The sequence below is a fragment of the Chiroxiphia lanceolata genome, chromosome 14, assembly GCF_009829145.1.
Source record: "Chiroxiphia lanceolata isolate bChiLan1 chromosome 14, bChiLan1.pri, whole genome shotgun sequence".
Classification (NCBI taxonomy): domain Eukaryota; kingdom Metazoa; phylum Chordata; class Aves; order Passeriformes; family Pipridae; genus Chiroxiphia; species Chiroxiphia lanceolata.
Genome location: NC_045650.1, coordinates 1903083 through 1927638, shown reverse-complemented (window position 1 = coordinate 1927638; position 24556 = coordinate 1903083). Strand labels below are relative to the sequence as shown.

The 24556-nt window shown below is 43.2% G+C and overlaps 1 protein-coding gene across 2 annotated transcripts; it reads left to right on the top strand.

The window, feature by feature from the left end:
- Window positions 1-974: 974 nt before the first annotated feature.
- On the top strand, window positions 975-22644 carry SERTM2 (serine rich and transmembrane domain containing 2). 2 transcript variants are annotated; one of them, XR_004359626.1, is made up of 3 exons: window positions 975-1319; window positions 4582-7413; window positions 22585-22644. XR_004359626.1 is itself a non-coding variant. In XM_032702101.1 (2 exons), exon 2 carries the CDS (start codon window positions 5173-5175, stop codon window positions 5449-5451), a length of 279 nt encoding a protein of 92 aa, XP_032557992.1. In that variant the 5' UTR covers window positions 975-1319; window positions 4956-5172; the 3' UTR covers window positions 5452-8324. The 2 variants fall into 2 exon arrangements, 1 of the variants encoding a protein (XP_032557992.1); XM_032702101.1 differs by lacking the exon at window positions 22585-22644 and having other exon boundaries at window positions 4956-8324.
- Window positions 22645-24556: the final 1912 nt, after the last annotated feature.

Below are 24556 nucleotides of genomic sequence, written 5' to 3'. Positions count from 1 at the left end.
CAGCTGCTCACAACTGTACAGAGCTCGGGGCTCAGACTGTACACTGCAGCTACTCCATCCCTGTGCTGGTCCCCTCCTCTGCTGGTGACACCTTGGGACTGCTGCAACCCATCCCAAACTAACGTCTGTCCCCGGCACAATGAACCACCCTGCAGAAAGCAAAGGAAATCCTGTTCCCCATCTCCCTTCTGAAACATGCCCACAACTAAAATTATGTTGATTCATTGATACAGTTTATCCTAATTTGTGTCATAACAGGAACAGGATCACAAAAAATCCTCACTTTGTCAGCTGCAGGGAGTGAAGAAACACAGGTCAAAAGGTGTGGCAATCAGAGGGAACAGTGTGGTTTGGGTTCTCACCCAACCATGAGAACCCAAACCTCATTCTGCCTCATTTCTGTGGTACCTTGTAGGTAGATTAGTGCTTCACACATTCATAAATTAGCAAAAATACTTTTTGCCCACGACACCGCAAAGTTGGGTTTATGCTTATTCATTAAAAGTTTCAAACTACTCAGGGGAGAGAGGACCTGTGAACTAAACACAAACCACCAAAACCACCCAAACCACCAAAGAGCAAGCACAGGGACAAGAATACCTCAAAAGCTCCAATGCCAAAGAGCAATGTTTGGGGACTATCCTGAGCTGAAAAGTGATACTCGTCCACACTCCAGACAGGAACCCAGCTGGGAGCCCTCACCAGGCAAACCTTGCCAAGAGGCACAAAACAGAAAAACCTTTGCACCTTCCAGAAAATGAGCGAAACTCATAACCTATCCTCCGGGCTCGTGTCCTGCTCCTCGGTTAGCAGGGAGCCCTGCCTCGTTTACCACTTGCAAGCACGAAAGAGTTAAGACGAACCTCGCACAAACTTTGCCGCGAGCTGAGCTCACAGCCTCCCTCTCCCTTCCCTCCTCGGCTGCTGCAGCGCCGGAGCTCTTTATTCATCGGCTCCACTCTGCCGAACGCTGCCGAGGGAGGGGACCGGCTGCTTCCACCCAAGCACTGAAGCCCCTGGAGCGAAGGCTCCTCGCCCCTTCTGCTATTGCCTGCGAAGGAAGGACATCAGCAGTGATGCTGCTCTGTGACATCCCAGCATAGGGAGCAAGAGCCATCGCTGCCAGCAAGCCATGTGAGTGCAAGAGCAGAGGAGAAGGAAGTGCACTATCCTGACTCCAGCTATAAGACAGCTGATCTTTGCTGCACAGTTCCCACTAGCTGGAATGTGGGATGTTCCTAGATAACATCACCAGCAAGCTCCTGGTCTGAATCATGGACTCTCGTGCCTTGTCCCAACACCACTGCCTGCTCTGAAAGGTAACTATGCTTTATTCCCTTCTCTCCCTATGCACTACCACAGCTCAGACACTCTCAGAGCCTTCACTTCAGCATGAGAACAAAAAATACTCACTGAAAGAAGAGATACCACTCTATACCCCCACCACTTTCCTCTCCCTCAGATCCTCCCCGGAAAAAAATGCAAACCGTGGATGGGACTGGTACTTTTGACGTTTTGCTTGCATTTCTTCAATGCTGGTATTTTTCTGTAAAGGTGACCTAGACAGAACACACCTGGTACTGACTGTTCAAAACTGTTCTGTATTTGCCAGCCAGTTCAGTTCACTTTAAATTAAGGGAAAGGGGAAGCTACTCGAGCTGTTGTTCTGTTTTGTCCCACTTACCTGTTTGTAAGAGTCGGAGTATCAAGTGGAGAACTCACAAAAGTTGCCTGCACTTTCAGAGGTGCCGTGCTGGCAAGTGGCACTTACACCCAATATGGGAGCAGAAGGAAGCGAGTGGGAAGACAGGACATTTACTGCACTTGCAGGATCAATTTGTACTCTCTGTCTGCATTGTTTTGGGGGAAAAGCTTTCTTTCTCTCTGCTCCCCTGTGACCTACAAAGGGTGCAGACTACAGCCATGCAAGCTTCATAAAAACTGCAAACCTGAAGCTCCCCACACCCTGATAGCTGTAGTGAGGGGCTGGTAAATTCAGCATCCATTAAGTTTTGGCTGCTGAAATTCCTGTCTCAGTGACACACTCCGAGAAGAAACCTTTCTGTTCTTGTATATGAGGCTTCTATTTTCATTGCAGATTTTTATTAAATGAAATATGTTGTGTTTGGGTTTTTTTAATCTCTAATTAAAAATAACAGCAAACTGATAAAAAGAAGTGTCTGCTTGGAATCAATCTGTACCCACTGAGCACCAGTGATCACTAATGGTGCCTGGCCCCTCTCAGAACTGGAGTATTGTCCAGCCAGAGACTGATTAAATCTTGATGAACAACTGAGATCAGAGGGAATGTGGGCTCTTGTTATGCTGCTCTGCTCTATAACAAACTTCCATTTAGTTCCTCTGCCCATGGACTTGAGGGCTTCTCATGGTAACCAGTGAGATGTTGCCTCCCATAATCTGTCATACAGTTATAGTGCTGACCTGCTTCATGCACAGTTTTTCAGAATTACTGTGTACCACTTATTTTTACATCACTTTGGTCTCTACAGTCTTCAAGACTCTATTCCTTAAAAGGGGTTGTGCAAAACTAAATCTTCCAGATATCCAAAGAAATGTGCCAATGGGATAATTGGTAGATTGAAAAGCAAAAATCTTTGGGGTTGTCTGGAGCTACTGAATTATTTCTGGCTCATTTCTGGAAAAGATGCAGTTCATGTTACAGTTTTCAATAGTCTGAACAGTTGATTGCTCCTGACAAATCTATAGTTGCAATTAAAAAAAACCCCAAACTGTGCCAACTCCCCATCGCTAATTCTTCTTACTATTAATCTGCTCCTTTTATCAATAAATGCCCAGCTGAGCTTTGCTAATTCAACATCTTGGTTTGTAGTAAATTACTGAACTTCAGACTAATGTCCTTAGCATTCTGCAGTCTAATTTTATGAAGCATGTAAAGCCATTAGACTCTCTGCTCCTTAAGGAGAGAAACTAGCTCTGGCTTTTGCTTTCAGTAACAGAGCAGATGGGATGGGCAAAGGCATTGCTCTTACTTTAACTCACACAGAGTTAAAGTTTCCAGACTGACTGCATTTCATTATCAACAGAGAAATCATATTGTAAGGACAGAGGTTTGAGTCAGCCAGTTACCTTCACACCCTCTGTTTCCCACCTGGGGTACAGCATGAGAACATTCTTCATGGGGGAAGAATTTCCATTTGTAGATTTGAAGTGTGAAAATCACAGTTACTGCCCTGTAAGTGAGAGCAAAAGTGCCTGGCTGCCCCCCAGCCTTCACCTTCATGTCCCATGGCTCTGCATCAGCACAAAACCTGCTGCCACAATAACTGGCTCCACAGGGCTTGGGTCAGCTCCTGGAGAAATACTAAGCAACCTTTTCCTACTGTGCTTGCCCACACCCTCCTACACACAGCACAGCTCAGGATCCACTATGCATGCAGGGGCTGCACAAGTCAAATCCCCAAGCTATTTTTTCAATCAGCAATTTGGCCCAGCTTATTACCAAGGAGGATCTGGTCCAGTATGTCCTAAACAGGATCACTGTTATCTCAGCTGCTTTGGTACTGAAGAAGGTACTGTGGGAGCTGGAAGTTAAGGTGTAGACAAGCCTCCATGCCCCTTTTCCAAAACCTCAGCTCATCAGATGTTTCCCCATCACATGAGCCAAAGCTGGTCTGTCTTGCTTGTAATAAAAGCCTGCATATCAGCTCCTTGATGACTCCAGATTTCAACCACTCTCTCTGAAGAACAGCAAGGTGTTGTTCCCATTGGTGCATAGGGAGAACATAACCAAACACTGTCAATAAATCAGCTCGATTTTACAAATGGAAAGCTCATGAAAGTCAAAATGTTTTGCAATATGTCTTCAAGGTGAAAATTTAAATGTCAGAACTTTTATCATTTTGACCTAATGTTTCATTTTAATCTGACTAGCATAGTATAATACTATGTTAATATTGCTCTACTTATATCTCATGTAGGTGTATAGGGAGTGAACATTTTAAATTACTGCATCAGTTTGTTTCATTTTTGTTTCCAAGATTCTTACCAGAGCAGAACGTGATTCTTTTGGATGCACCATTTACAGTGAAATTTCAGCATTTTTATTTTCTGTTTCCAGCTATAAGAATTGAAATTGCTAAAATGTTAAGATTCCTCCCATTTCTAGTGAGTTCTGCTGCCAAGAGGTGAGTGAAGTGTCATATCCTGCAGCAGTGTTGCTGCAGTGGGACAGGTAGGGCTCTGGACACCTGCCAGGTGCATCTGGCCCCAGAAAAAAGGCTCCTGATAAACAATAAATGAGACACAGTGAAAAACACTGATTGGATTCGTATCTTCCCTTTCTCTGTGACATCTAATTCCATAGACTGTGGGGCCTTCTCTTACCCATAAGTAATGTGAGTGTTACCAGAGGAGACCTTAACAATTAGACTGGCATGATCTTGTTCTAAAGTTAAATACTCAGTGCTTCTCCTGATTTCAGTGTCTCACAGGAGCATGATAAGGGGTTTCTTATCTATTTGTTCTAAAGATACCACATATAGACTAAGCTATTTTGGTACCTGGCTTCATTTCTCTCTCTCTCATTTTTTTTCATTTTAGAAAGCTGAATTTTTGACTGTTTGTAATGAGGAACTCAAAACTCCCTGCTCTTTAAGCAAAGATCATTAGCCCAGGATTAGGAGAGAAGACATCCCTCAGCAATCTGGCAAAGCAGAAAACAACCCTCCCCAGCTCACACAAGGATAAACCACCTGCTGTGGGAGAAGGTGGCTGAAAGCTCATTGTGCAATTTGTTTGGAAAACAACACCAAAGCTGTGCAAACCTTTGCAGCTCAGTTTGAGAGAAGGACCAAAGCTTTTCACCTGCCACAGAAGCTGACCTACCAAAAGAAGGACCAAAATATTTTTAGCACAAAATAAAAGCCAGGGGGAAGTGTAGAACACAAGTCTAATGCTTGTTATCATTGTGACAGCAACTTGCAAAATGATTTGCAAAGTCCTGTCCCGTGCAGTGTGAACCAGCAGCCTTGGCACCGAGAGGATGGAGCACCTCTTGCTGAGGCCATCGTGACATCTGTCCTAAGTTGCCTCTCCTGACATCCTCTGTGAGCCTGGTGAGGGAAGACAGCAAATGGAAGGTATGTAGGGAAAATGGACCAGAGCTGACTAACCCCCAGGCCCCAGAGAGCAATGACTGAGACCTATTTAAAATCCCGTGGAAACCTGACTGGCCGTGTCCACCTCCCAACTCTGGCTACCGAAGTAGACACGACAGCAGATAAATATTCCGGCCTCTACGTGTACGTGGGGTTGTTCCTGACACTCCTGGCTATCCTTCTCCTACTGCTGTTCTCCATGCTCCTGCGCCTGAAGCACGTTGTTTCCCCGGTCTCTGTGTCTCCAGAGGGCACTGAGAACGCCCAGCAGTTCACAGATGTGGAAATGCACAGCAGGATTCCAACCACATAGAGACCACAAAGCAAGGAGGAGGGTTCTGTGCTTGTGAAACGTGTTTTGTTCAGCAAAACGTGGTGGAAAGAATCTGTGGCTGCCTATTGAGCCCCACAATTTCTTGCACAACCATCACTAGCGGCACAGAGCAGCTGGGAAGTGTCCTGACTCTCGGGCTGGCTGGCTGTTAACACTACAGCTAACCTGTGTGCAACACCCTCACTCAAATTTACACTACAGAAACCTGCTGCTGTCAGGAAAGACTCATATCCCTCTAAAAAACTTGCAGAAATCATGAAGACCACAATAATAACAGCCAAAAACCCAGAGAGACATATAGCAGAATGTGTCTTGGAGCCTGTATTTGCTGACACCTCTCTCTGCCCTTAAATATCTAGCTTGTGAAAGGAGTTGAATCAACAAAGTTGAGTTGTGTAAGTGGGAAGAACCCACAGGGCGCACACAGAAATTATCAGTGGCTTAAATATTCTCAGGCATTTCTCCCATTCAAGAAGGAAAACTTTAAATTGCCTTTTTTTCCACTGAAATGGCAATTACACAATGGAGTTTTGGAAGTATACAAATGTTTCATCACCTGCTGGAACTACTGCTTTTTGACACTAAAAGCCATACAGTGAATAGTTACATGCTAGATATCAAAAAGAGACAGAACTTTAAAAGAGGAAAGAAAATAAAGCCAAAATTTAAGCAAGGTTTAAATTAAAAAGAAAGCATCAGCAGGAAATGAGCAGCAGGAGAGAAAAAATGTTAAGACACTCTACCTCTTCCTTTGTTCTTCATCACATTAACTGAGTTGAATACAAACATGTTTCTGCCTTTCAGCTTCCCCAGTAACACTCAGTAATTAAAATGCAATGTAATGTTTTGGAGTCAAATGGACATCACTCTCCTAACAGACTTAAGTTCATAATAACATGTTGTTTCAGATCCATATTGGGTTTTCTTCCTCAAAAGACAGACCAGTGCTGCCAAAGCTCTTTCATTTGTTTTCCTCCAAACAACGCCGAGGAAATGCCAGGGCCTGGCACTGCAATCATGAATAATGTGAACAACCCTGGACAAAGACTAAGAGGGAGTATGCAAATGGAAGGTAAACTCACTGAGCACTAAAAAATAGGATTGCATTCAAATATCCTGGTGGAATTTCCTGGAGGAAAGAAATGTTTACTTGCATTTATGAAGCAACAATCTGACCCAGTCTTCTTACCTATGAATGATGTTGAGAGAGGTAGGCTTTGCTTCTGTATATGGGAAAGATGGAATCAGATATAGGATATTTGATGGTATATGAGATATCCCAGTGGTCCTGGGAGCACCACTTCTTCTTACAGAAAAAACTTGAGTGAGATTGTTTCAGCCACATCTCTAAAGGGTAGAAATTTTACACAGCTTATCCTCTTTATTACAATCTAATTCTAGTTCAGCAATAAAACCCCCTGGATGCTTTCCACATGTATATACACTTATCTGCTAATTCTTGTCTCTCCAAGGGCTTGGAAAGTGTAAACACCTGACACAAAACCAGTGTAAAATTAAGGAAGACACTGACTGTCACATGGACTTGTGACAGTAACACAAATCTGTTTCTCAAATGCTTTGTGTACAACAGGTTCTTTGTTCACCTTTAGAGGTCTGTACATGGGGAGCTGTTTGGACTGGGAATATGGCTTTTACAGCTGACTGTGTGAGGGGGGGAGCAGAATGACAAGTAACATCCAGACTGGACACACTTGGTCCTTGGGCAGGACTAGTGTTATTTCTCACTGATGTATGTAGTATGAAACTATTTAAAATTTGCTTCCTTATATTGATTAAGTCCCTTTACACTCCATTAATCCCCACATAAATTGGTTTAATCTGTGAATCATAGAATCACTGAATGGTTTGGGTTAGAAGGGACCTTAAAGCTCATCTTGTTCCACCCCCTGCCATGAGCAGGGACACCTTCCACTAGCCCAGGTTGCTCTGAGCCCCACCCAACGTGGCCTTGAACAGTGAACTAGAACAGTGGCTGTGTAAGGGAACTGAGCAAACCACACTCACAGCAGTATCTCCCCATGCCATGCTTGACTGTGTTTCCCTGCAGAAATGGCAGGAGACAGGCTGCCCTCCACTTTCCTGCCATGGGGACAATACTGGGCAGAATGGTGCCTTCACACACCATCTAAAGACTGCTCCTCGAGGAGTGCTACTCTCAGAACTGCACAAGAGCCAAAGTTTTTTGTGATGATCTGGATATTAATCCAATGAAGACAGAGGGATACCAAGTTAGTCAGTGACATATAAATTTAACAAAAACCTATGCAGATCAAGTTGGCTTGGTATGTGTCATTCATTGAGCCATCATAAGGCAGCCTAGCCCAGCCTCAACATCTGACTTGCTATCTAAAACTCTTCCATTTTCTTGATATGCCATTCAAAAGCTACAACTTACCTAGACCATAAATGTTCTAATATACTAAATCAGCAACTAAACCACATTAGCCTTCCAGCACAACTATCTGTAGAAAAGCCTTGTATCCAAGAGGCTGCAGAACAGACAGCTTTAATTGACAGACTTTTATTGACATAAAATCTCAGATCTCCTAATGAAAAATGACATTATCAGAATCTGAGCCAGAACCCAAACTCTGATTGCTCTGATCTCAGCCAAAATGCCCCCCAAGACAGGTGTCAAGACTGAGCTTCTTTCCTTCATACTAAAGAATGTTACTTCAGAAAAGTCTTACATTTTAAAACTTATTCAGTAAATATATTGTAAGTAAATGAGCAATCACTTTATATATCATTACATTATACCAGATACCCTCTTTGGGCAGACTGTGTATTGCTATATGATACTGTTATGGAAGGTACCGTATCTTCTAATGAAAAAATGACAAGTTTTCCTTTCTATAACTTCATTTCACACAAAGTATCTGTCCCACTTGACACTTTACACACCAAGTGGCACTTAAGAGTGCCTCAATTGTCTGTACAATGCCAGAAAATGTCAAAACCTTTCCTACTGAGAAACAGAAGAATGCCTTTCCCCCTTTTCATTCTCATTTGTAATGTCCCAGATCCAAGGGATGTCTCTGAGAAAAGACTGGATCTTGGACAACTGCAGGTCCCACATCCAAACCCTTCCCCTCCAGCAGTCTGTTTCCTTCCCACTTGTCCCTCTGCTACAGAAAATGAGTTTACAAAAATAAAGAGGCATACTCTATCAATGGTGAGTCATTGCTCTGTACTGTTCCCACCTGTGGATCTGAAAGACCAGCTCACATGCAGAAACAGGCTCCAGTGGTACCACTGTTTCAAATTAGTTGCCCACAGGAGGTGTCTGTGCAAGACCCCCTGTCAGTCTGTGTAAGCAGCACTTGAACTGGAACAGTTTGCCCCCATCTTGACTCTCATCTTAGGCACTGGACACAGACAGGACTGTGGAGTGCATTCCTCACCTCCTGCACTCCCCGCCTGCGGGGGAGGGCAGCCGCCTGTTCGGAAGGAGCAGCACTAAACGCCCGTGCATCAGCGGGCCTTGGGGGTGGGGCTGCGAGGCCAGAGTGAGCCTGCAGTCATCAAACACCATCGCCCCCAAATCTTCCAGGGTATGCAGTCTGGGAGGTGTCAGGTGTATGGTGTAACTCCCCACACCACAGAAATTCCACAGGATTAATGCTAGGGTATTCTCATCCACATGATCTCCATCCACATCCATGAATTTTCTGCATTAACAAGCCTTTAAGTATTAAGCAGAAAGGGTTGATATGTAGAATATGTTTCTCCTCTGTGTCAGAATATATAAACATAAACATTTATTTTCATATCCTCACAGGGCTGCACAATAAAACACAATTTTGCAAACAACACGACTAAGTAGAGGATCAAACTTGAGCTTCCCAAAGGACCTTTTTTGATATTACTTGAAAAAGAAACAAAAAATGTTTGAAACTCAAAAATTATGTGAAGCCACACATTCATTTAACTGTCAGCATTAATGACAACTTAGTTGTCTGCCTTGTCTCCACTAGGAACAGAAATAAGCCCTTACCCTGCAGTCCATAATGTGGTAATTGCTCATGAGGTAAGATCCCATGTCAGTGCAGACACAGCTGTAGATTTAAGCAGGTGAGCAGCTCAGGACAGATGCAGACAACTCCTCTGCTGACAGGTAATGCTACAAGTCACATTATTTGCTACAGATTAGGTGGCAAATTGGGTGAGACTGTGGAATGACTGTACTTCTTTTCAAAGAAGATATATCTTTGTGGTGTATCCACACAATTCTGGTATGGACAGGAAGTTTGTTGACAGTCCTGTTTATTCATGTGCCCTGTGAAAACATGTGCAGTTGTACAGTGACATGTGTGACTAAAAATTCAGATGCAGATATATCTGAAAAGGGGTATTTTCTTGGTACATGAGCTGTCAACTCAATTGCTGACATTTTAATAGAAAAATAAACCTAGAGATAGTGAAGTCTGCTTGGACTCAGTGGGGTCAAAAAAAGACTACACAGAATGTTAAGTAAAAAGGATCCAAACACTTCTGGATTGGGGAAGATATTATTTTTAGCTAGTGTTCCTGACACAGATTTCACATTTGTTCACAAAAAGGAACTCCATGTTATACATTCCATCTGCCAAAAGCCTAGCCCCATAAAGCCCTCTGAAATATTTACCATCATCCAGCTTTTACAGAAGGTTGTGAAGTTCCAGCATGAACAAGAGCAGTCTTTGATTCCCAATGTTCATTCTGGGGGCACAAATATCAAAGAAAAACACAATGGTAAGTTGGTTCCCTGTACACTTGCTCTCTAGAATGTGGTATATGAAAATCTCCTCCTCAGTCCTTTCATTATCGAGAACAGTTAAAGTATCATCTAAGACAACTGATGTTATGTGTGAAAAATAAACTGAATTTGAATTTTGATGGACTGGATTTTTCAGAATTTCTTCAGCTGAAGACAAAAATAATCTTTCCAGCTGTAGATAAAAGCTAAGTTGTAAAAGCAGATCTAAATGCAAGAGGGAAAGTAAGGTCTGTTGCAAGTCATATGTAATTAATAAATCACCCCCTCCTTATACTCCCACCTCCACTTCATGTCAATGTAAACCTGTCAACAGGGAAACAAATGATGAATAATTCAGAAGACTATTCCCTCCTTCCTTCTCCTCTTGATTTATTAACCCATTTTTAAAGTATAATTTGACCAAGCTAATAGCCACAGACTTCCTGAACTGACTCTCTGAGCATCAATTCTGTCTGCATGGTCATAGTCCTACTCTTACAGTCCCATTTAATAGCAATGGATTAAGAGACAACAGAAGGCACCTGAAAGCCAAATGAGAGCTCAGCCACTCTTTGACTCTTGAAATCTGTTCTCTGCAAGTAAGAAATTTATCTTATTTTTTCTGGGCTGTTGTCTGGAAGCTACTTCCTCTTCAAGTCCTGAAACACTTGTACCACAATAGCTACTGGATGAAGTTTATTTATGTAGCTTTATGAAAAAAACCCACATAGCTACCAACAACACTGAAGGATCAAGTAGGACCTGTCTGAGCTATTTATATGTACCCCACACGTGTGAGCAAACAACAGGCAGACAAGCTCTTCCCTAAAATGCAGGGGACACTGGGAAGCAAACCAGCCTTGAGCTCCCCTTTGAACTGCATGGGCAAGCAGGAGCTGCATTGAGGCCCTTTGCAGGACAACACAAACCCATAAGTTGGATTTGGGTGTGTCACAGGCTTTGGCATCCTCCACCTTCCCACTATTGTTGCCACGTCCCTTAAACATCTTCCCATACAGAATCCTGTCTTTGGACCAGAATTCACAAGTGGGTGTTTCCAGTTTACTTATGCTTTAGCAATCCTAATTCAAACTAATTCATGTTCACAGCAGTTAATGTGAGCACTTTTTATAATGGCACTCCACAATCTTTGGGTTATTAGGACTTGTCTGAATAGCTGTGGCATGATTAGATCATATTGTCCCAGGAATCCCAGATCTGGGCCAGTGGGAAGTTGCTGCAATATACTCACTGGCAAATTGTACAGCTTGTCACAACAGAATCACACTGATGTGGGTTTGCAGTTGTTCACAAATTTTTCATGCTTTCACACCTCGAGAAAGCTCTAAACAGCCCTCTCTGTACTGACTCTGTCAGGATGTGCAGTCTGGGTGGTAGCACCATACCAGTTTGCACTTTATGCTGGCATCTAGTGTGGAAGAAATGTGACTTGCTGGTGTTGTACACACCCAACAAAACAGAGGAAGGAGGGAAGCATTCTGAATGCACCAGGTTTTGACTGATGCTGTGCTGGATTTCAAAGCTGTTTATTGTTCCAGAGCACAACCAGCACTGAAAGGGACAGCTAACAGGCAACTACAGCACGGCAACATTCCCCATATGCCCACCTGCAAGCTACTCAGGAAGAAACAGACCACTGGGATCAGAATGCTGAGGCTGCTTTGCCTTTGTTTGACTTTTGCTTGTAACTATCCACCAATTTACTATAAACACACCATTGGCCTGCTGATCTGCTATTCTCAGATGAATATATAATTTGCTGCACAGCAATTTGGGAAAGATATGCTGATAGAATAAGTATATACTTAGCCTAGGTGAGATTTTGTTCTATTTTCTACTTTTCCAATTAATTTTGTCTGGCTTAGAATTCTTAAAACATCCATAAACAGATACTGCTTCAGTGTCTTCAAGGCCCACGCTGGACAACAGCAATAGCAAAGAGATTAGGAAAAGTTTATTATGTTTTGAGGTAGTGAGATGTCTTGAGAGCCTTTCTCTGGAAAGCTGCCTTCCATATCCATGAGCAAGTCACAGTTCAGACACAATGCTTGGACATAACATCTTTAAATTTGGTGTCCTGCCACTTAAAAGCCTTTGTATTTTATGAATACTGATTAGTTCAGCATCATTGCCTCTTTTTTTTTCCCTCCTACTGAGGAAGCTTAAGAACACAGGAATTACTCCCACCTCAAGAGCAGGGGACAGAGATACTCACAGTGAAAACTCTAGGTCAGAGTATCCAGTTTATGCAAGCACACAAGTATCCATGACAGAGAACTGTAATGCACACAGCAGGCATGCGAGGCCAGAGAAGGTCTGTGGTGGATATGTGTGATGAGCTTTCTCTTACTGTATCTCCAGCTGAAACAGAAAACAGGCAGAAGAGCCACACAGTAAATGACAGGAATGAATCACAGCAGAGTGCCAGTGATGTTCATGGAGACCAGCTGCATCTCAGACAGAAACCTATAGAAAAGTGGGAGCCCTATGAGAACTGTATCAGAGCTTTCTCAGTGCATGCTTATCTCTGCATTCCAAAACAGACAGGTACTTGCTCACAACAGCCAGTATCCTATGGGAAAGAGGAAATGAAGAAGGAACATTCAATTAATAAAGCTCAAAACTCAACACTTTACAAGAATTAATAAAGTTTTGTTTTCTGTAATAACAAATAACAGCTCACCATAATTTGAACAGTTCCAAGAAAAGGCTCACTAAGTTGAAATTCAGGCTACTGAATAACAAGCTGTAAGGTGCTTCCGTTCTAACAGGCTACTCAAAGAGGTCAGTGAAGTAGGGGATTGATCTTATATGGAATACAGTAATACTCAGAAGGAATTAGCAACACCATTAGCAGAAGATACCATAAGCACTTCAGCTTCATGCCAGGCTAAAATCTCAATACCTCATTGTCTCAGTTTAACATGATTACAACTTAGAAATTAAGAAATTTCAGGTGGAAGCGTGGAAAAGAACAGCTCTTTATTAACAAAATCCGAATAAACAACAAATGGTGCAATCAAAACTTTCAGAAGAAATAAAGTTCCAGTTCCCCGGGTGGAAGGAGAAACCCACGGCAACCTGGGGAGGGGGGAGAGGGGAAAAGGCTGAAGGCAAACTGTTCCGGCAGCTCAGCAGCCAGCAATGAGAGAGTCCTTTTTCCACAGGCACAGTCCCGAGGGCAGAATACCTCGCTCAGGTATTCTGACCCATCTCAGCTCGGTCTCTATCTCTCAGTCGTCCTCCACGAGGTTTCCGGTGGGGAAAAAACTCCCCCTCCGAAAAAAAAACAAAGGAGGCGGCTGCAACCGGGCTCCCGCTCTGTCCGGTCGGCGGACACACCAACCCCTCCGGACACAGGACTCCCGAGGCCTGGCCCCGACCCGCTCTGTTTGGGGACCCTCTCCCTCCCCCCGCTCTGTTTGGGGAACCTCTCCCTCCCCCCGCTCTGTTTGGGGAACCTCTCCCTCCCCCCGCTCCCGCACTGCCCAGCGCGGGCGGCTTCGCTCCGTCCCCCCTCTCCTGACTCCCCCATCCCGGGAGAAACAGATGGGGAGGGAGACACTGGGGGCAAAAAATTCCAACATCTCTTTTCAAACCGAGGACACTCATGAGGGCTAAATGGCAATAAAATATTGATGTCGAGGTTTCTAAGGGACTTAGAATGGAAGGTATTGTCTGGGTGTTAGAACTGTCCCGTGCAGTCACAAAGCCAGCAACCCATTTCAGTATGAGAAGCTTTTGCTACACTGGCATCACTCACAGAACCATCAGCTTCTCAAAGACATCGGGTGGTGCTGTGTCAGCCTCAAAGGCAGAATCACTTGCTCTCTTACTGTAGTAGAGCTGACCTTTGTGGTACAGTGCTTAGATTTTAACATCACCTGCCATAAGGTTCCCCACAATTAGCTGCACACACCTTTACAGGGATAAACCAGGCTTGCATTGGATGGGAATGAACAGTGTGATTGCAAGGCCAGTTACTTCTCATTTCTTACTCTAGAGCAAGGTGGCCTCTCGCAGCAGGCAACAGACTGAGAAACCAGCAACAGCCCAAGCAAAGGCAAGAGTCAATGCTGCACTGCCAGCCAAAGACTTCTGAATGCACACAGGCAGAATCTGCTTTGAAAAGCCTCTTTCAACAAGCAGTTCCTTCCACTGATGTGAGGTACAGCAAAGGCAGCTTGGCTGTGCCCTGTTTGCCTCTGTGCACGTTCCACGTGCTGCTCCTTTCCCTTTGTGTATCAGTGTCAACCACTCACAAAAGAGCACAAGAAATTGATACAAAGAATTATCTAAAAAAAATCTTTACATTCAATTTAAAGGTAATATAAGGAGGAACAAACCAGCTTTTTCTGGATTGTTAGTACATGGTTTGACTTCAGTGCTAACCAAGGCAGGAAAACCTGGTAATTGCAAGGTTTTGTCTGTTTAACAGAGATTTTGTCTTTCTGTGTGTATAAATTGTCAATTGTTTCCTTCAAGGAAAGACAAACATGACAAACAAACCTCTCCACGGCCAGGAAGCCGTGAGAGCTGCTGTCTCTCAGGTGATTAGATCCAGCTATACCAGGTTTTCACTTCCCAAGGTATCATCTTTCAGCAGTAATCCTCATTTGGTTTTGGGTTTGTTTTTTTTTTTAGTAGACCTGTCTGCAAATAAACACAGTCTTCCTCTAGGGAAGGCTGTTTATTCTTTCTTGTAAGGGAGTCTGAAAGATCTTTCATTCAGTGTAATGAAGTATAAAAGTGTATGTCATTCCATTGAATGAAAATTAAGAGTTTGGACTCAATTTCACCAGACAGCTGGGGAAGGCATGTTTTAGGCAATTTCAATGTTAAACACGGCCTCTTTATTTAATGTTGCTGGTTTTAAACTCATAAGAGAACATCAGGCAAAATAAACTCGAGCCTAGTGCTATGTGTAGGTGGGGTTATTTCATCCCTGAGTGACCATAGCCTACTTCTTTGCCATTCTCATTTACAGCCATTCTCTGTTGTGCTGAAGAAGCCTTGCAGCTCTTCTCTCTCTTGACTTATTTTGTCACTCAGCAGTCTTTGGAACAACCCCCAGCAGAGCTCTGCAGCTTAACGAGCTCTCTCAGTTTTGCAGAAATCCAATCAAATCAAGGCTGGAGCTTGATCTGAGGAAAAGAACGGGGAGTGAGGAAACCAGAGGTTTGTCCCTTTTTGATCACAGGCAAACCATTTTGTGATGTAACACACCTGGGGACAGAAACTACTTGTCTCATTGTCTCAGAATTTCTTAGGAGCATAGTAGAACATGTTTTCAGCCATTTTCTTCCCAAGTCTTTCTAGTCCAACGTTATTCCTTGAATGCTATGTCAAGAAATCCATCAGCAATCAATGGCTGGTGATGTTTAGGCATAGATCAGTCATTATATTTAGTACAAGCCTAGATAAAGGTATGAGAAGAATTTATACAAACTACCTCATATTCCTTCTTTGTCTCCCAGGGTAGTCCTTCATATTTTTCTGTGGTTTTGTTTTGTTTCTATTTTTCTGTGGTAAGTGGCTGGCACAGGCTCTCTTTATCTATTGTGAAATGCATTATCATTAGAGTTCTTTCAGATTTTTAGCATTTCTAGAGGGAATTAGTTCTTTAGAGAAGAAGAGTTTTCTCCATTGTGGGATTCATACCATAATTAGACAAAATGATGGACTAAGTCCCAGTGGAAAAAATGCACTGTAACTGGTGTTCATTTTTATTACATAAACCCATGGAGATCACGCTGATTCCTCCCATTGCAGCCACTTCTGAGGCCTAGGGTTCGATGTAAAGCTGGTATATCATTATTATCTAGCACCCACAAGTACCCTCAAGACTTTATCCATCTGACTCTGACATGAAACTCCTTTTTCTGAGAAAAATAAAACGCCCCACAGAACATTTAAGATCAGTGGCATCTGCATTGCCCAGTCTCAGAAGCAAGAGATTACAGCCAGCCATGCTTGCCTCATGTTCCTTGTTCAGGCATCCTTGAATGCAGGGAAGAGACACTTGGCACGAGACAAATCCTATTTCATATGTCAAAGTAAGGCACATGAAAGAATTTTTTCCAGCCTGCACAGTACCTAGGGCAAGGAAACAGATAATTACAATCACAGAACAGAGGTACCAACCCCCAAGTACAGATCCTATTGAGTACAAGCAATATGTGACCTGATTTTGTGGAAAATAAATAAAAATGTTTAAATGGGTTTGTTGTAGCCAAAAAATAATTAATGAAGACAAGGGTTATTAAGAATTAACCAAATATTTGTAATTTGTTTTTAGATGAAAAATACCAGTCTCACAAATTTTTGCTATTACCTTGCTGATTTCAAAATACAGGATGTTCACAATTGAGCCAGGTCATATCAACCACAAATGTACTTTTATTGAGGAACAAAACAGTACTCTGTGTATATGCAACTCTTCTAGCTAATTAGCACCTTGGGGTAGGTGGTTCATAAACAGAAAACAGTAAGGGACCAATATATCCCAGCAGTACCTTGTGTAATACCAATCTCAGAATCAGTGAAGATTTTACCTGAATCCTCACCAAGTCACTGCCTCACAAAATAAAAAATAAAATGTCAGGTTCAGAGAAACCAAAGGTCTTGCCTGTGATGACAGAAATCTAAGGCCCTGGGGGGAAATGGGACACTCTGCTTCAGAAGACATTTCCTTTTGATCTTAGACATGAATCATTTCTTCAATATCAAAGCTCATTACATTCGGAAAAATTAATTTATTTTACTAGTTATGCCAAAAGTGTCAACATGTAACTGTGGGTGCTGCCTGGCAATTATATCCCTTTGATAAGGGACAGAAAAGGAATATTAAGTGCTTCATGGCAAAGACATTGGGTCAAGTTCAACACTTTGATAGTAACCTGATGCTGTTCTAGATGGTGGTGGCCCAGCAGCCTGCAAGTGTCCTCAGTCCAATTTCTGGTGGCCAACTGCCCATACCCCCCTGAATGCTTGGAGCCATTACCAAAGGGACTAGAGACAGACCATGCTGTGAAGTGTGAAGAATTTCTCAGTCTTCATCGTCCTCCCTCCCCAGCAAGACAAGGAAAGCTCAGCTGTCCATACACCTGCTGTGCTTCACCTCACTTATGGACTGATTAAAGGCCTCAGGCTACCCTTGACCACCAGCCCAATCTGTGATACACTTAAAAATCAGACAAACCAAGGACTGATTTAACCATGAATCACCATTTTAAGGTGGCACAGCGACAAGAACAGTGCTTTTTAGTGTGCTGCTAACAGGAAACATTGGTACACAAAGCCTTATTTAAATGAATGCCCACATTTAGTACCTGAACAGCTCTTAGTTTCATCAGAGAAAGGGAAAGGTGAAGTTACTGTGGATGGAAGTAAAGGTGGCCATGCATAAGGATGCTACAGGGTGAAGGAAACAGGACTATCCTGAGTTCAGAAAAGTGTTTTCTAGGGACAAGATAATGTGCAACACTCTTGTTTTGGCATTAGTGCATGCATCAGTAATGACTCTCACAAACATAAAACTGAGCTCTCCTTTAGATTTAAGTCAGTTCAGTTACACCTGGAATGAATCTAGTCCAATATTTCCAAGCAAATTCTAGAGCAATTATTTATTTTAAACAGCTGAACGTTACCCTGGAATTATGACAAAAGAAATCCTGAGAGAAGATTCACCATTATATGTCGATACCTAAGTAACAGCATACATTTGTGAAATGCACAGGTACACACACTCAAGACAGTTTTTCAGTTGTAAACATGTCTATATATCTCTCTTAGACATCCCTCTGCATACAGCCTTAGAACATTAAAAAATAAAAGCCACAATTTTTTATCTTTGTGAAATTCATCACATAATATTAACCTTCTAATTTGCCTCTGCATGAAATGATTCTAGCATTTCTGGTGATAAAAAGAAGGCCATAAACAGGAAATGCACACAAAGATGTTTCTGGTATTGATTCTTCTCAGTATATGCTATATATCATGCAAACAAAAAAACTGGTGGCCTAGATCTGTTAAGGAACCTCAAAGTTGAGCTCAGTGGTTTTGGTAGGTATCTAGTGGCTTTGATCCCTAATGTGCAATGGAAACTAGACTGCTTGTAAATAATATGCTGGCTGTTATCTTACTAGCACAAACAAAAAGGAGAGGGAAATGAATCACATCTCTGTCACTGCTATTCCAAAATCTTGGGAATGATGCAGAGGGCACAGTTCCTCTGAACAAGACTTGCTGGGAACAGGCAGGTTCAGTGCCTGTGATATCACTCGATCTTTCAGACCTCGTGCAGATCTGTGTTGGACATCGCCTGTTGACTGGCTGGGAGGTGAATCTCATTTGCTTTCACTGTCTCACTTTGGTTTTTTGACACAGCTTGAGCAGAAAAAACCAGCATTGCAAATGGGAAGATGCTAATGCTACACAGAAAGGATGGAGCACAATGTAGCCTGCAGGCTGGATGCCTTTTGAACCCGTCGCTGCCACGTACGCGGGCAGCCCTGTCCTGGTACGAATGCCACTGCTCACATCTTTGCTTTGCCAGCAGAATTAGAGCAGCTGTTCATTAATTGCAGGGCACGTGCCAGTAGTCCACATACTTCCAAAATCCATTAAATTCCAAAGTTAATCAGAGGACGGACTTAGGAGTCCCTGAATACTTCTCAAGAGCAATTCAAACTGCCTACATAAACTGCTGCTGAGAGCCAGCTACTGGAGAACTCCAGGCAAATGGACAGAGGTGAAATTTAGACTGAGTTCACCTCCCTACCTATTTTTATGCTGCATGGCAAAGAGAGATATTTGCATATACTTGTATAATTGGGACTGGCTGGGAAAAGGAACTCGGCTCACTCGGAGCTCCTTCCTAAAGACCTACAACTGTTGGTTTACCTGAGCACAATATTGTAATTTCCTTCAAAAATGCACATCAAAAAGAATAACTGAAACATAAATCCCATCTCAGTGCCTGTAAAAATGCACACAAGGCACCACAGGATTTGATGATGTGCACCAGCACAAGCTTCCTTCAGAGAACAAAGCTCAATTGATTTCGGCAAGGCTGGTTTGCTTGGATGGAAATGAATGTTTAATAGATTAGCTTGTTAGAGGGATTATGCAGGAATATGAAATGGCAGGGTGTTCACACAGTGGACTGCTGTGAAGATGTTTTCTGGTGGCTAGGAGGCAGGAATCGTGGAGTGCATTTTCCACCAAAAGCAAGGAGTAGTGCCAGGCTGTCATGGGCAGAGGCTCCCTGGGGAGCTGAGGGGACCAGTTGCCACAAGACATCACCATATTGAGCCTTCACAGCCAGGATAACACGCTTTGAGACAGACCTCAGATTCCCTCCTACATCTGCATATGGCCTGGTTTGCACAACCCTTCAAAATATTTCCTTTACGATCTCCCAAAAATCCCAAACACTACTGGAAATTACCAGCTTTAAGAAATGATATGAAGCCCATTTTCTGATTTTTTTATGCAAGCATTTTACCCTTGACAGAAACCCAGCAGAGGCATCAAGCATCAGTAAGGAGCCAGCTCAAGGACTGAGTCACAGTCCTCGTAACAAGGATTGAAACAGCACAGGTTCTGTATCCCACTGTAGGGGTGACCTCCTGCTTCACAGGCAGGACAAAGACCAGCAGCACTTTACTTTCATAAATGAGTAAGCTCTGAGCTTCTGGAAGCCAGGTCTCAATGAATCATTAACGTTGTTTAAACACAGAGCAAAACAGGAGTAACAAACAGATACATAGTTATAGATATATAACAGATATTATTTATGTGTTTGTCTTCAGGGCCTTAAGATTCAGTGAGTTATCTTCTCTGTCTCCTCTTCAGAAGCATAAGGCCTTAAAAGTCATGATTACAATAATTCCAGAACCAGGGGCTTCAAGGCACACCATCAGTTATAGCAAAATTCAGAAAAATCCACAAGATCATGGACACTCATTCTAGCCACAGCCTCCCCTTCCACTTCAAACAGGTCATATTTATTCAGCAGAGTTCCTCCATGCTGCTTCAGCACCCGTGTTCTGCCAGTCGGTCCTGAGGAGGAGGTGAACCAACATCCCCTTCGCTGTCTCCTGTCAGTCTGAGCCTTTGTACTGTCAGCTACCTGACAATCCAACTGCCAAATAACAAACCCACAAAGAGAATGCTGCAATGAAGAAATGTTGCAATGAGATATTTCAAAGATATTTACATTTGCCTGATGAATGCTTCTCTGTTATTTACCCAGATCAAGCATCTCTGAATCACCGTAACATGAAGGAGTAATTCCCAAAAATATCCTCCATCTGATTTTCACAGCTCCCTACAGTAACAGAAATATCAACCCTCAGAGGTGCCACACTACATCTAAATGAGAGAGAAAAAGGAAGCAAACATTTTTTTCAGTTCAAATTTATATAAAGCCAATCAGAAAGACTAACTTACTTCATTTTGCACATTCATCAACATATTACGAGTACCAAAGTATAATGTAAATTTAGTGTCAAGAAATCTAGTTGCTCTCCTGAGCCTCATGTCATCCACTGCACCATTATATCACAAGCCAAATGGAGAATCAATCTGTGCACAAAATATAAGGGATACAAAGGAAAGACAATAACTAGCCAGTCACTGGCTTTTTTTTTCCTTCCAAGAAAATCAGACTTTGTAGGCTTAGAGATCTACCTGTCTTCCTGTTGGTATATATTTTTAAGATTAATTTTTTTATACAGTCTGCAGCCCATGCATTTCACTGGTGCCAGAGATTTATTGTGACAGTTGTTAGTCTTTAAAATGTCAAGAGCAAAGTGAAGGCAGCATGTAGTTTTCAGAAACCAAGATGTGAACCAACTAGTTTATTTTCACACATTTTCTTACTCCTTAATAATGTAATTATAGAGCTTTCAGGGCAAACTGTGGCAAGCTGAGCTGAATATAAAGCAACAGTGCTCAAAACTGAGCCATCCAGAAACATTTCAAATAATGGCTGAGGAGAAGAGGGGAGGGATAAATAATTTCTCTCTTAACAAAAACTGGTTGGCACTCAAGCCACCTTCGCTTTCTTGCCAAGATGTTGGCACAGGAAGGAAATAACAGAATATAAATTGTGCCATATAAAGCACAGATGGGAGCAAGCTCTCACAAGAATGTGTTTTCTCTTTCAGCCCTTTCCTAGCCTCTCCCCAGGGTCCTGGACTAATGATGGCAGATTGAGCCCATCTTTCTGGAACATCCCTGATAATATCCCACACCCATAGCTTGGAGAGAAACAACTGGCACTGCAAAGAGAGACTGTCCAGCCCAAGCAGGGCCCAGTTCCCACGACGTTTGTCCCAAAGGCAACGGGGACTCAGCCTGAGCCTCACGGCTCAGAGAAAATGGTTGCAGCTACCAATGGCTATGAAGGGGTTTAAGCATTTAAACCAACCTAAATCCAAGGGGCCCCAACCCTGCTTCCTCCCTTGGGTTAGCTGGGCTGCTTGTGCAACTCAGGGAACTGATCCCACTGCAAACAAACCACTGTCAGATCAGTTCTCTGAACGGGATCACTGTGCAGTTGTATGAGTACCTGGAGGAACACAGAGCAGGGGGAGCAATGAAACGAGGCACAGCATCAAGCCTGGATTACATGATCTCTATCTGCCTTAGAACTGTACGGGATCAGCTCCAAGTACCTCATCCTGAGAATGATCTGTAATTCTCATGGACCAGAGCATAAGCACTCATGGGCAAAATTCTACTTATTCCCTACACAACAGTGGGTATTAGCATGAAATTGAGTCCTATAATGGATAGTTTTCCCTTTTCTCTTCAGCTTAAAATCATCCCAACAAGCCTAATTCAACGTGCAAGTGGAATGTATCCTCCAGTGAAAACTCCAAGTCACTGCAGTGTTACTTGTGAATATTTTTACTTCTAGCCCATATACAGCATGCTGCTGGGAGTGCATGCTGCACTGACTTTCAGTGACATATGGAAAAAAACCAAATTAAACCCCGTAACATTAATTTATTCTGCCCTTTTCTCACAAAGATTTACACATGTGCTGAACCTCATCTCTAACACACCTGAAAAATTTAGCCATCTTCCTTTCATCCCAAAGTCTATCTTCTTGTCCATCAGCTGTTGGGACCCTGACTGCACTAATAGCTCTTAATTGCCCAGACCAGCCTCAGCTGGGCTTCCACTCACTCTGACAGTGACTTCATTTAAGCTTGGGCTCCAAGTAGAAACACAGAATGGTTTTGGTTGGAAGGGACCTTAAAGATCATCTTGTTCCAACCCCTTGCCATAGACAGAGACACCTTCCACTATCTCAGGTTGCTCCAAGCCCCATCCAACCTGGCCTTGAACACTTCCAGGGATGGGGCAGCCACAGCTTCTCTGGGCAACCTGTGTCAGGGCTTCACCACCCTCAGAGGGAAGAATTTCTTCCCAATATCTAATCTAAATCTGCCCTTTTTCAGTTTGAAGTGATTCCCCCTTGTCCTGTCACTCCAGGCCCTTCTCCAAAGTCCCTCTCCAGCTCTCTTGGAGCCTGATTAGGCACTGGAAGCAGTTCTAAGATCTCCCTAGAGCCCTCTCTTCTCCAGGCTGTACAACCCCAGCTCTCCTGCCCTGTCTTCCCAGGAGAGGTGCTCCAGCCCCTGACCACCTTTGTTGCCTTCCTTTGGACCCACCTAACCAGGTCCGTGTCTTTCTCATGCTGGGATGACAGAGATGAGTTGTGGGTGACTTTGCTGCTAATTCTGCTCCTGAATTGCTGTTTGGGTTTCCTGGATTGAGCTTGTTAACCTTGTTTTTACCTGATGGTCACTGGACCCCTTGCTGCCAGTGCTCTGCTTGCCCTTCTCTGCTGCAGTCAGACTGTGCCCTATTGGTGAGGTCTTTGCTTGTCTTGTGTTGTGGTCACCCTCAGCTCCCGGATTCCTTGTCCTGAGGGGCAGCAGTAAGAGTTGGGTGAGGGTGGGCAGGGCTGCCAAGGCCCTGTGCACTCAGGACTGTCAATATTGTATTGGTCTACAGCACTTTTTCCCAAGACAAAGTGCCACCCTCCCCTGACTGTTTCTGCTGTCAGCACTATTTGCTTTAATCAAAAAATAACTACATTTCAGTGTGGCTCATTATGCTAAATGAAAGCAAGAGGAGGCTAATGTGCAATGTGAATATGCCAATTACATGGCAATCAGAGATATCCTTAAGACAGCTGAGTCTTTTCTGCATCTTCTTAGAACACTCATGACCTCATCTGTTACAGTTCATTCAGGGAATAGATTTAAATGTCTAACTTTCTCTTTTTTTTTTGGTAGTATTGTTGGAAATATTTAACTTTCCTAAAATTTTAATTAACCGTAGCAGTTAATTAGATTCTTTTTACTTACCAACTCTTGTCAATTTGATCTTTAAATCACCGAAGTTTTGAGTTTCTCTGGACTAGCTCTGATAAGTTTCAATAAACAAAGCTTGAGAGAGCTGAGGATTGAACATCTGGGATCTTAAATTTATGGTCCTTCAAAGACATGTTGGAGTAACCAGAAGAATGGCAAGAGGATCAAATAATGTGGACCAAATTAGTACTTTAAGTACTAATTAAATGAAGAGAACTGTGTAACTTAGAACCAATTAATGCAAATTTGTTTGCTAAACCATATAAATACATGAAAAGTCTTGAAAGGGTACAGCTAGCTGGAATGATTCGTTACCTGTCTCTGACCAGAATAAAGTAACGTCTGGTTCATTAACACTTAAAAGGTAGTGTTGGAGGGTTTAAATTCTTCCCGACGATTTTCGGTGACAGTGTTGTCCATCGTGTTACACTTGAAATTAAAGAGACAAAACTGCTAGTTTGCGCAACTGCTAAGGGGCCACGTCTTAGCCTTCGGTGGGCAAGACGGTGTTAACACATTTAATGTTCAGTTTTTTAAGGGAAACTGACGTGTTACTCTCAGAAGTGTCGTGGGAGGCGTGGGCCAGCCTGGGTAACCCCACACCTACCCCGGGTCAGTCTGTCCAGGGAAGGTGGATGTGGCCCTGCCCTGGGAATGGCACTTCTGAACACACCCAGCCAGGCTGTCCATTAGCGACCCTGAGTGCTGAAGTAACACCTGGAGCGCAAAACTTTCTGAATCCCTTTTCCAAGTCTAGAGTTACTAACCTCTCCTCCTTGAAAGTCTGAAAACCTGAGACGCTTGTGGCTACCCCGCTAAACGCTGTCGGAGTGTGGGCTCGCTAGAGCGGGCGCCGTCCCTGCCGCTCTGGCACCGTGGGGGTAAATCCCACGGCCCCGTGACA

Coding starts and splice junctions, on each gene's coding strand:
- SERTM2 (XM_032702101.1), top strand. CDS start 5,173: ATGACTGAGACCTATTTAAAATCCCGTGGAAACCTGACTGGCCGTGTC.